Genomic DNA, 12058 nt, shown 5'->3' on the forward strand with positions numbered 1-12058 from the left:
AATAAAATAAAATAAAATAAAATAAAATAAAATAAAATAAAATACACTGAGGACTGGACAAATGGCTGCTGGAAATTCTGCTTTAACGTCAGAAGAATAAATTATTTTTTACAACATTAAAATAGAAAACAGTTATAACATTTTTAGTACTAATATTGTGAAATGTTTCTAATTTTGCTGTATTTTATTTTTAAATGTCACAATGATGAGCAAAATAGACTTCTTTCAGAAACGTTTTAAAAGTCTTACCTACCCTAAATTTTTTTTAACGTGTATGTGTGTGTGTGTGTGTACCTTGTATTCCCTATACAGTACCAAATGTCCCCACAAGGATAGTGTTACCAGTAATTTCTGACCTTGTGGGAACATTTTTGGTCCCCATGAGAAAAACAGCTTATAAATCATGCAAAATTATGTTTTTTTTTTTTTGCAGTTGTAAAAATGCAGAAAGTTTTGTGTGATGGGGTAGGTTTAGGGTAAGGGGATAAAAAATACTTTTTTTACAGTATAAAAATCATTGCATCTATGGAATGTTCCCATAAAACATGGAAACCGGTGTGTGTGTGTGTAGTGCAGGGGTGTGCAAAATTAATTAAATTACTTACAAGATGTTTTAAAATTGTGTCAACATGTTTTCTTAATTAAGTCGTATGATATATATATATATATATATATATATATATATATAAACTGAGTACAACGCACAATACGAAATGGAAGAATATCACTAAAGCTAAATAGACAGTTTGTGACTGTGCTAATCTCTTTTTCACCTCTAAGCCAGGTCACAGACAGTTTGGTAAATTAGATTATATGACACTCAAGTGCATCAAAGCAACACTGCAGGCTTATCTAAACTAGATACAGTCGCCCTTATGTCTTCCACCTTTAATCTCCCGGATTTGAATGGATCTGAGGGGATTCCGGCTCTAACGGCTGCTCTCATCACATCCAGCACCGTGCAAGATAATGTGTGAATACTAAAGAACTGATGAGCACTGTTATGACAGGATGTGTTTTCATTCTGAGCCTGTCAACCCATCAGAGGCTGCTGAAAGGGCAATGGGCGGCGACAGGCCGAACTGTCATGTGCTAGAAAGCCTTTTTAACAAGCTAACCTTTATGACTGCTGCCTTTTTACAAGCAAATAAAAGCAACCACAGGCCTAGCACAAAATAAACATCTGTTTTTGACATAAATGGACACCCAAGCATTTTTCATTTTACTGTTTAGTTATTTGGCAGGGGCAACATTAAATGAACATGAAATGAAACCTGTATATTTAGTTATTCAGTTAAATGCAGCACAAAAGATTAAGCAGAGAGGGTGATGAAATGGTAAAATATATAGCTATGACTCATTGGCATGACGTAGCAGGTCACCTGAGGTGGTCATCTGTCCTCAGTCCATTACTTATGATTTATTCTCTCAAATCAATGTCCTAAAAGCCTTGTAACATTCAATGGACATCATAATTCAAGTGCAAATGGACAGAAGAATTCCTCTGAGAAAAATATAAATGTTCTTCCAGTGTGCAGTGCATGTAGATACAGATGTTCATCTTCAAAAGGCTGTGTTGTGGAATTGTCATTTGCCTGTAATTGTCCACAGAGCCTGGTCACATGGGAGACAGAGAACAAGATGACCTGTAGGCAAACCCTTTTGGATGGTAACGGCCCTAAGACGTACTGGACACGAGAGCTGAGAGGGAACGAACTCATTCTGGTGAGGAGCTTTTCCATCACTTGATAGTTCCTTTTAAAACAATTCTGTGTCTGTCATTGTGTGTTTTGTGCTGAATGTCTCTGAGTGTGACATGTTTCAGTCTGCTTTGTGATTACTAACACCCATGAGAAACTGATCGCTTGGATTTGTTTGGAATTTTCACAAAATCAGCAGCCAATGAGCTTGCTGCTCAACATTCAAATACCTGGCTTTTGTTTGCTGTAGCAGTTTGCAGCGCGCTTCAGAAACCCTCCACCTTCCCCAGCTCCACCTGTATAGATCTGCTACGAGGTGATTCATGTATGCTATGGGGGTTATTCATATGTGTATATGTGCAGCAGCAGTATTTCTTACATGCTCACAGCAGCATGTTGTGGATGTATTGGCAGTAGCAAGTCTCGGTACTTGCTCTGCCGCAGCAGCAGCAATTCTGTGTCTGTCATTGTGTGTTTTGTGCTGAATGTCTCTGAGTGTGACATGTTTCAGTCTGCTTTGTGATTACTAACACCCATGAGAAACTGATCGCTTGGATTTGTTTGGAATTTTTACAAAATCAGCAGCCAATGAGCTTGCTGCTCAACATTAAAATACCTGGCTTTTGTTTGCTGTAGCAGTTTGCAGCGCGCTTCAGAAACCCTCCACCTTCCCCAGCTCCACCTGTATAGATCTGCTACGAGGTGATTCATGTATGCTATGGGGGTTATTCATATGTGTATATGTGCAGCAGCAGTATTTCTTACATGCTCACAGCAGCATGTTGTGGATGTATTGGCAGTAGCAAGTCTCGGTACTTGCTCTGCCGCAGCGTAGCAGATCTATTCCGCCAAGACCAAATACATTAACATTGTCATGTACATTACCATGCCAATCCCTCCGAGAGTTGTCATGACAGTACACAAGTTAAAACCAAGGCCCAATTCTGAAATTGCTTACTCTGAAGTGTTCAGTAACCACTTGTGCAAAATTCACTTTTTCTTTTAAAGCATTGGAAGCACAAACACCATGTTTTTTTGTTTTTTTTACTATAAGAACTAAGTGTTATCTTGCATAAAATTAGCCTAGAATGAAAAGTCACTACAGTAGTTCAAAAATATAGCAAATGCATTCATTCCCTTAAAGTGGGATTTTGGACTGTCCTCCTTGAGAAGTTTTAAGATGAGATGATGTTACTTGTACTATGTACATCTATGTAAAACAAATAACATTAATTTATATAATATATTGAACTGATATACTTGATTAAATAAATAAATAAATAAAATTAAAAATATATTAATTAACAAGTTTTGATTACCAATTTTGTGTACAACCCAGAGCCCTGTCAGACATTATAACATTATTTTGACACTTTATACACACTGACAGGAAATAATTACATAATATTATAATATATTCCATTTCATTTTCATAGTTTTTACATCATTTTAAGTACTGACGGCATCCATCACGATCAAACATTCAACCTTGTTACTCAAGTTTTTGACAAAACAAATATTCATCTTCCTTTTTTTGGGAAATATATCTATATCAATGACAACAAACCAACATTTGGTTCCAAATTAGCAGTAGCTGCTACTGAGTGATAGCTATAGGCAAAATGTGCAGTTCTTTTACATATTTTTCCACGATTTTATGTTTTTCATGATTTATTTATTTGTTTATTATTTTATGTTGCATTGTTTTATGTTGCCATTCATATAACATTTGTTGAAAAAGCTATTTACTAGGCCATTTCAGACCCCATGTGCTCTATTCATGGAAAGTTATTGCTAAATAAATGAGTTCAACAGGGAAATACGCTGAACCATTAACACAGCACAACTTGCATTCAGTGGTATTTTTGGTCCACATTAAAGCGTTCATGGACCTCGACACAGTTGGTGGCATTACAGTGTGCCGGACAAGACATGTTGAAGTCACATCTGTGTCTTATTAGGCACAGCAGAAAATGTGATGCATCACAGTGAACTGGTAATGCAGCTGGCTCACATCAAAACTCCTTCAGGCTCATGAGGAGGAGACTTCTGAATGCATGATGATGGTGATGCATGTCTTTCCATTCACAACCAGCTGTTTTGTCATGAGCTTAATAATCATGACCAACTGCAGCTAATTAAAAAAAATGCCTCGTTGCATATGAATATAATGGCAACTGCTTTCTGTCTTTTTGTTTATTGAAATTAATGTATTATTCTCATGAACCACTTGAAACCATTTGTCTTGTGCTTTGCAGCACTCTTCATTATAAATGGTTTACATAAAGTTTACTTAATTTTTACCTGCTTTTTCATTCTAGTGATTAATGTGTGTGGCTTTTTGTGAAAATGGCCACATTTCCATAAAGCTGGCATCAAGGAGCAAAGTTACTGGCAGTGACCCAGAAAACACTTTGCAAATGGGTCTAATTGATCATGTTACATGTAGGAATGCTGGCGGTGTGTAAGGGCCTGACACTCCTCTCTCAAATGTGTCCCACGGCACCGGCGCACACAGCAGATGGGCCATCCTAATACCATTTTTTAAAAGAGTGTGTGAGGTGGTCCTGCTCTGGAGCGCAGATGGTCTATGGTGTCGTCAGCTGCTCTAGTTCTGTTTGGATGTGATTTCCAAACGTTTCAGCATTGAGAAGTCAGAGGCACTTCCTCTCAATCCCATCAATACATTAGTCAAAGCACTTCAGTGATAAACAATTCCAAGAAGCTACAAACAAATTGTTTACATCAGAGCAAAATGTCTTCATTTTAGGAGTGTCACATATAATCAATCTATGACTGCATGGACAATCATGGTGAACAAAATGAACTGTGAATAACACTGAAAGAATGAATGAGTTAATGGCGTTGTCTCTTTATTTATTTTCACTGCTTAGACCTTTGGGGCCGATGATGTGGTGTGCACACGGATTTATGTACGGGAATAAGCACTGGATGGAGGGATATTCCAGCACTTGCAGCTTTGGAGGAATAACATTTTGTTTGGCATTAACTTGCACTGTTGTGTGTTAGTTGATACTTTCTTCTGTTCTGACTTTATCACCATTTATGTTTATTCAATTTAATCATTAGATTCATTTTTATAATGTTTTTAATGTACAGTGTTAGTCAGGCCTGGCTCAAGCTCTAAGATGATTTAAGGTGGGCCGCAGGACTCTCAGGGTGGGCTGGACAGTTGAGGAATTGAGCAGGCCTGGTGTTAGTTATATTCATGGTTATATCCGACAAACACTCTTAGAACACTTGTAATGGTTTACTGCAGCCATGTCTAATGATCTTTATTAACTTTTTTTGTAGTCATTGACTGTGCATGAACTAATAAAGACATATAATTGTTAATGATATGATTGTACATTTTGAAATCTCTTTAACCAGCATGTTTCACTGGAAGCCCCCCGTTGATCCCGTTCATAAGTTTATATATCCTTGAATCCTGTGTTATTACCTGGATGATCCACAAGTATTTTTATATTTTGTGATAGTTGTTTATGAGTCCATTGTTTGTCCTGGGGTGCGTTTCCCAAAAGCAACTATGGGCACAAGTTCCGTCATAACCAATAGAGCTCAATGGAGCTTGCAAGCATAGTTAGCTAGCGATCCTGCAGTGACACATTATTTAGTACTGCCCTTCAGAAGATACATAAAATGCATGTTTCCCAGAGGACAACACTACTGTTTAAATGTTTGAGGGTCGGTAATGCTTTTAAAGAAGTCTCTTATGCTCACCAAGGCTGCATTTATTTGGTCAAAAAAAATAAAAAATATATAATTTATTCCTGTAGTGGCAAACCCAAATTTTAAGCAGCCCTTATTACTCCAGTCTTCACTGTCACATGCAAAAGACAAATATCTGGCATGGCTAACGACTTGTAAAAGAATCAACAGGGGTCAAAAGAAAGTGTTGGCATTCTTCTCTTCATCTGTGAGGAAAAGCCGTCATCCGTCTCCATTTTATGCTCTATGAGTTATGAGCCTTTTTTAATGACCCATTTCTCCAGGGACTGCTTAACTATAATATGGGGCCAAATCCTAATTAAATAATGAGCTATATCGAACCAACACCTTTTTTTCTCCTGGTAAGTTAAATGTCACTGCAGACTTTTATTACTCTCTTTGGTGTTTAAACACTCTTGCCTTTTTTGGGCAAAAAAACTAGAAAAAAATATGTTCATAGAAAAAAAATAAAATAAAAAAAAACTCTAGACTGTTAAAAGAGTTAATTGCATTTCCTAATAAAAACTGTAGAGAATTAGTGTAAGAACTCCAGCATTGCAAATTAATAACTGCATGCCTCAATGTGATCATGAGAGTTTGGCTAATGTTTCAAGTTAACTCTATAGACACATTTGAGTGTAAAACATTACACTGCGCCCCAGGAGAATGTCCAAACACTCCCTCTGCTGCCAGTGTGGAAAAACTACACAGTGGGTTTCAGTGCACATGAATTATGCATTCTCAATACTCCGAGTTACATGAGTGTAATTCAGTGAGAAAACACGCATGCATTATTGATCCTTATAGTTACAGGGAGCTCGACACACAGCAGGGTAATCTACTACAATTCTGTTTTATTTCAATCTTTAAAGCAATAATGAATAATATAAAAGGGCTGTACATGAGAACATAGAAACATGCTGTCATTGCCTTCTTTAAATATGTTTTACATATTTGTCAGCATAAACCAAAGCCTTAAAGCACATACAAATGTGCCCCAAAGTTACATTTCCAGACTTCTCGGTACAAGAGGGCAAAATGGGACCAAACAGGATCGTTTCTAAGTTCTACTCAGAACACAGGCAGTGATATCACAAATTTGAATACAAGTTCAGATAAGGGCCAAATATAGCATCATGAAAACCCGTACTATTCAACATCTCAGGTTCTGGACAAACTTGAAGCTGTCGAAAACGAACATTTTCATGACTACATAACGAGAGGAGACAGAGTGACCAGACAAAACACTTTAAACAAGTACTCCCTTTGGTAAGAATAGTCATAAAGTGTTTTCTTAAACATCCCAGCATTAGCCTCCTCCACTAAGCTGATAAGGAAGCCTAAGAACTGAACTACGTAACAGTGAAGGTTGTCAGAATATAAACAGTCTGGCATATATACATCGTATCTACATTACAAGAGCTTTTGTGACTGTACTTATTCTGGTGTTCCTGATTGACACATTGTGGCTGGTATCTTAGATGTCTATTAATTAACGGTAATACCTTCATTAATGGTGCTGTAATTAACCTGTGAAAAGAGACCTTGATTACATTTCATGTATATTGCGAACAATACACTTGGGAAATTCACATCATCAGTCCTGGTTTAGCTGCATAGCCCCAAACATGGAGGCTTTTTTAAAAACCGATTCGAGATTTTCTCTCATTTTCTGAACATGTATGTGGTTGACGTGAACCACAAAATACATATTGCTAATAAACTACTATTCACCTTGAAGGGATGAAAAATAAAAAACGATATACAAATGGGCATGAACTTGACCTGTATTTGTAAACCATCCTTTTTGCAAAAAGCCACTCAAAAAGACAAAACCGATTCTTATTGTCTGGAAAATCGAATAAGAGTCTGACTAGAGCTGCAGCATTTGCAAGAAGTGTTTTCTTGCCCTCATGATTGAAGGACACTAACCAACTGAGTACAAAGTCCAGGGGGGGAAAAAAAGATTCCAATCTAAAAATTTAAAAAGGTACAAATAAAAAAAGAAAGAAAGTGAGCAATCTTCAAAGAACTCAATGGCGGTCAGATTTTAATTTCAGTGCTACTTCAGTCATCGTAAAAACAACATAAAATTGAGGTAAAAGCCCTCCCTTCTCTTGAAAACTTGAGCTTTACAACGTAGTGCTGTAGGTGACTTTATATTTGTTGATGTTCTGGAAGTGGAGGATCTTGGGCTCACAGACGGTTCTGCAGGGCAGTAGCCCCTCCAGGCCATCACCCATCAGCCACTTGTAAGTTGTGGCCGCCATGTCGCTGGTCACATGCTCTTTCTGCCACCTGTCTAGCAACAACTGAAAGCGCTGATGCAGACGAGTGCTTACTCTCTGGTGTGACTGAAAATCATCAAGATAAACAGAAATCAATCAATTGTGAAGCATCCTGATGATCTCAAAACATATTCCTCTATCACAGTGTTGACATAACTAAATTGTCAACACTGAAGTTAACCGGTAAGTTGGTAAATTGGTAAGTTAGTAAGTAAATTTTGTAAGTTAAAGTGGGGTAATTGGTGGGTAAATAATTTTAATTAAAATGCGAATACATGAAAAAAAAATCAAGATGCAAGCTGAAACCATACTTTCCCCTTAAAAAACTATTGTTACTGAAGAGAAGTAGAATCATGAATATTCTGGTTCACAAAATCAATTGTGGATTGTTAATAAAAAAAATCATTTACTCACCCTCCTGTTATTTCCAAACCTGTATGACTTACATTCTTCAGTGGAGCATAAAATTATATTTTGAAGAATATTTGTAACCAAACATTTCCAGTTGCCATTTGGTATTTTGTGTCCATACAAGGAAAGACAATGGGAACCGAAACTGTTTTATTACCAGTATTCTTCAAACTATCTTACTTTGTACTGTGGAATATAAAAGATGATGTTTTGAAAAATATTGGTAATAAAAACAATAAATAATAAAAGAGTTTAAATTCACATTTTCAATTTTTTGTCCATACAAGTAAAAAAAAAAAAAAAACTGTTTTATTATCAATATTCTTTAAAATATATTCAGTAGAACTTACAGGTCATGCAGGTTTGGAATGACTTGAGTATGAATAAATGCTGAAATAATTTTTGGGTGGACTATCCCTTCAATATATCAACGCTCCCAGTTTCTGTTCATAAAAAATAATTATTTAATTGAAACCATAATAATTACAGTAGAAATATCAGAAATTTTATTTGGGAGGGTGGGGCTTCAAATATTGTGTCGGACAACTCTTAAATCAAAACGTTTGAGAACCATTGATCTATCATCTACAGTATATACCTGATGCGCTCTCAGCTGTGCAGTGCGTCGGTACATGTAGTCCTCCGACTTGAAGACGTACACCATCTTGTAGGAGTTGAGCTTAAACATGCACTCCATTTTTGAGTCCTCGCCGCCCTCTGAGGATTTCTTGGCTGGTTCTTTGGCCTCTCTCACCTGCATCTCCTGACCTCTCTGGCACTTCCGGATTCGCCTTAGGTTCCTTAAAAAGAAAAATGCACATTGTTTAATCTTTCTTAAATTTAGTACAAATGCTATCAAACATGTTAAGGTTCAGCATCAGACAGCCTAAGGAGAGGAACATCCAAATCAAAAAGAAAAATTATGCACCAATGCAACTGTCTACAGTGCACCTGGGTCTCAACAGATATGATAAATTATCAACAAAAATGATAATCTCCACTGAAAACTCATATCCATGGCAAAACCACGTATTGATCAAGTGCCAAATCAAGGTACTGGATGGAAAAACAAAAAAGAGGTAATTTCCCTGCTTCAATTAAAGACTAAAATTAGAAGTGTACTTACCTAAGGTTACAGATGTGAATGGGCATAGAAACCATGACTCTTATTTTGAATTCAGGACTTCACTTAAAGAAACTAGCCAATCGTCACAACAACAAAAAAAAGAAACCAGGTAGGGAATCAGGTTAAATGGCCAGGATATGGGTTGACATTGTGCATTATGCATTATGCATTGCATGACCATGCACTAGAAGTGTTTGTTGCATTAATTGTTGCATTAATGTCAGCTACTCAACCTCACACTGCACATAAACAGAAATGAATCAAGCCAAAAATAAATAAAAATGTGACTGTCAAGTTTGTTGGATGAACATGGAGACATCAAGAGCATCTCTCCAGCACTGCACATAAAACATGCATTACGAAAACTGAAAGAGCAAGCAAATCAATCATCCTCCCATGCTAGAGCTCAAACGTCTGTTGGAAAGAAATAGACTATACGCACATTTGAGGATAAAATTCAGACCAGAGTTTTATTGACAAGCCCCTCTCTGAAATACAGCCGTCAGACCGTGGTGAGTTGAAGTTCAAGTTCGAGTCATAACACCACTTTGTAAACTGACAACCGCAATCGAACTCAAGAGAGAATCAGCAATGGGAGGACACATTGTCTCTGAGATCTCAGCATACAAGGTCTACTCACTCAAATCTTACAGACTACAAAAGCATTTATAGACAATCATGAAATCAAGTCACATACAGAAATGTATCTGTCAATAGAATTACACAAACAGACCACAGCACACTTTATGTGAGAAAGCAAAGAAGTTTTGTGAAACCCAAAATTGGGCTACTTTAAAAAGTTTATGAAAATCTATTCAAAAGAAAGTACAGATCTGAACAAAGCACTCTGCTTTTTTTGAGAACAGGCTCATCTTATCTAAATGCACAGTCTTCAGCCTCTTTAGAAAGTTGCTCTTCTAAAGAACATGGTGACTCAACCGAACCCTGTTGAGAGCAGGCATATAAAAACATCTTCCATATTCTCCGATGAAAAACAAATATTAAAAATGAAATGAAATTTCCACCTCATTAAATGTGTTATAAGTCTCAACCGTGAAAAAATGGTGCACATAATTTTAGATAACACCTCTGCACACATTCCCCACAAACACACCATACTTACAATTTATAAATAAGCGTAAAAGAACCAATATGTCTGTATTGTGGCCACATCTGAGCAAAGATAAACAGCCTAACAATGAGTTTTCATTAAATAAATTCTCAATAAAGTGCAAATGCAAGCAAGCAGAGAGCTTGTGTGTTTGGGTAGAAAAAAACTAAACAAAAACAACAACAGGTGATTACAAACAGGCAGCACTTGTACAGTGTGACTCCCAGACATTTCCAAAGACTACCGAAAGCATTCCTGGGATGTTCCTGTCTTGAGCTGATGCTTCATGGGAAGTTTAAAGGACTCACGGCTCTAAAGATGGGTGTACTTGGCTGAGCCTCACCTGGGTAGAAACACAGGCTTCTGGGAGAGGTGCTCTCGCAGCTCTGGAGAGGCCGAGCTGGTGTTCAGATATCGCTCCACGTAGTCGGGCCAGCGCTGAAACACACAGGCAGACATTCAAGGTTACTTTTACAGAATTAAGAGTCACTGCTAATAGCATTACTGTCTGGAACTAGGGCAGTGTATCGGCAAGAATCTGGCGATACAATACGTATCACGATACAGGGGTTGCGATACGATATGTTGCGATATAATGCGACACTATAAGCATATTGGGATATTTCTTATTTTAGGAATAGGAGAATAGTATATAATTTTAGGAAAACTGTCATTTAGAACACATTTTAGAAACCATTTGCATATGTAATTGTAAATTGCATTTGCAAACCATATATGTAAATCCATTTACACATACATATACAGTATATACATACATACATGTATACATACACACACATATATATATATATATATACACTGTATATGTATATATATATTTTATTTTTTACCAGAACACAGTGGAATCTTCATTTTTATTAATCTGTCCCTGTAACATTCAATGCTATTGAACCACTTTTTGTGCAGCACGAGTAAAGAGGGAACAATTAAGTGCTTGCAAGAGTCAGATTTGACTGATCACGGGTCGAGAGGAGGGATGACCTACAAGACCATGGTGGAGGATTTGCTACTCAACGGATCCGGAGCTCAATGACAAATATCTTATATCGTAAGATGCGCTCCCTTTACACAGAGTGCGCGTGATCGTGAAATCGAAAGTGAACAGCGCGAGCGCTCATTCAAAAGAGATTTAAATGCTCCCCATTGATAGCGGCTCCCTGATACGCGAAAATTATATGCAATATTGGAATGTTTGCGGGAGCGGGCATATTACACGCACTCGTACTGAAAATTTGTGGTACGGGTCTTTTGATTTGGTACCAACCAAGTGTACCAAACAAATACAGCATTGTTTTAACCACTGCACGAGTGGAATTTCATTGGAAACTTCCAGTTTTATATATTGTTACTTTCAAAATAAATAAAGTCCCATCTTTCAAATTATGTCCAGTTTTTTCAGGAAATTCAAACAATGAATAGTGTTTTGACGCTCTTTGATGTGGTGCGACAGATCGCTGTATAGGCGCTTTATTTTAAACTGCAGCGTGAAGCGCGAGTGAGCACGATCATCCCTTACTATTTCCTAATAGTTTTAACGCAAAATAAACATGAGTGAACTTCTTATGCCTCACGTAATCGCTCAATCAGTGTTTCAACCGCGGAAAGACGTAAAAAAAAAACAAAAAAAAAACGCTTGTAAACAAAATGTCACGTAGCATTTAATTTTAAG

At 37.1% G+C, this 12058-nt stretch overlaps 2 protein-coding genes across 2 annotated transcripts in view; one reads left to right on the forward strand and one right to left on the reverse strand.

Annotated features, from left to right (window-relative positions):
• Positions 1-4975, forward strand: part of crabp1b (cellular retinoic acid binding protein 1b) — a 9782-nt gene extending 4807 nt beyond the window's left edge. Inside the window, exons 3-4 of the mRNA XM_016541019.1 lie at positions 1612-1725; positions 4595-4975. Coding sequence (XP_016396505.1) covers positions 1612-1725; positions 4595-4645 — 165 coding nt within the window. The 3' untranslated portion in view covers positions 4646-4975. The remainder of the gene's footprint in view (positions 1-1611; positions 1726-4594) is intronic.
• Positions 4976-7418: 2443 nt separating this feature from the next.
• The window catches only part of LOC107730266 (paired amphipathic helix protein Sin3a-like), a 34636-nt gene continuing 29996 nt past the window's right edge, over positions 7419-12058 (reverse strand). The window contains exons 19-21 of the mRNA XM_016541044.1: positions 10712-10806; positions 8730-8931; positions 7419-7786 (exon numbers count right to left, since the gene is read on the reverse strand). Coding sequence (XP_016396530.1) covers positions 7565-7786; positions 8730-8931; positions 10712-10806 — 519 coding nt within the window. The 3' untranslated portion in view covers positions 7419-7564. The remainder of the gene's footprint in view (positions 7787-8729; positions 8932-10711; positions 10807-12058) is intronic.

This window comes from Sinocyclocheilus rhinocerous, unplaced genomic scaffold (assembly GCF_001515625.1).
Source record: "Sinocyclocheilus rhinocerous isolate Xijiao unplaced genomic scaffold, SAMN03320098_v1.1 scaffold368, whole genome shotgun sequence".
NCBI classification, from domain to species: Eukaryota; Metazoa; Chordata; class Actinopteri; order Cypriniformes; family Cyprinidae; genus Sinocyclocheilus; species Sinocyclocheilus rhinocerous.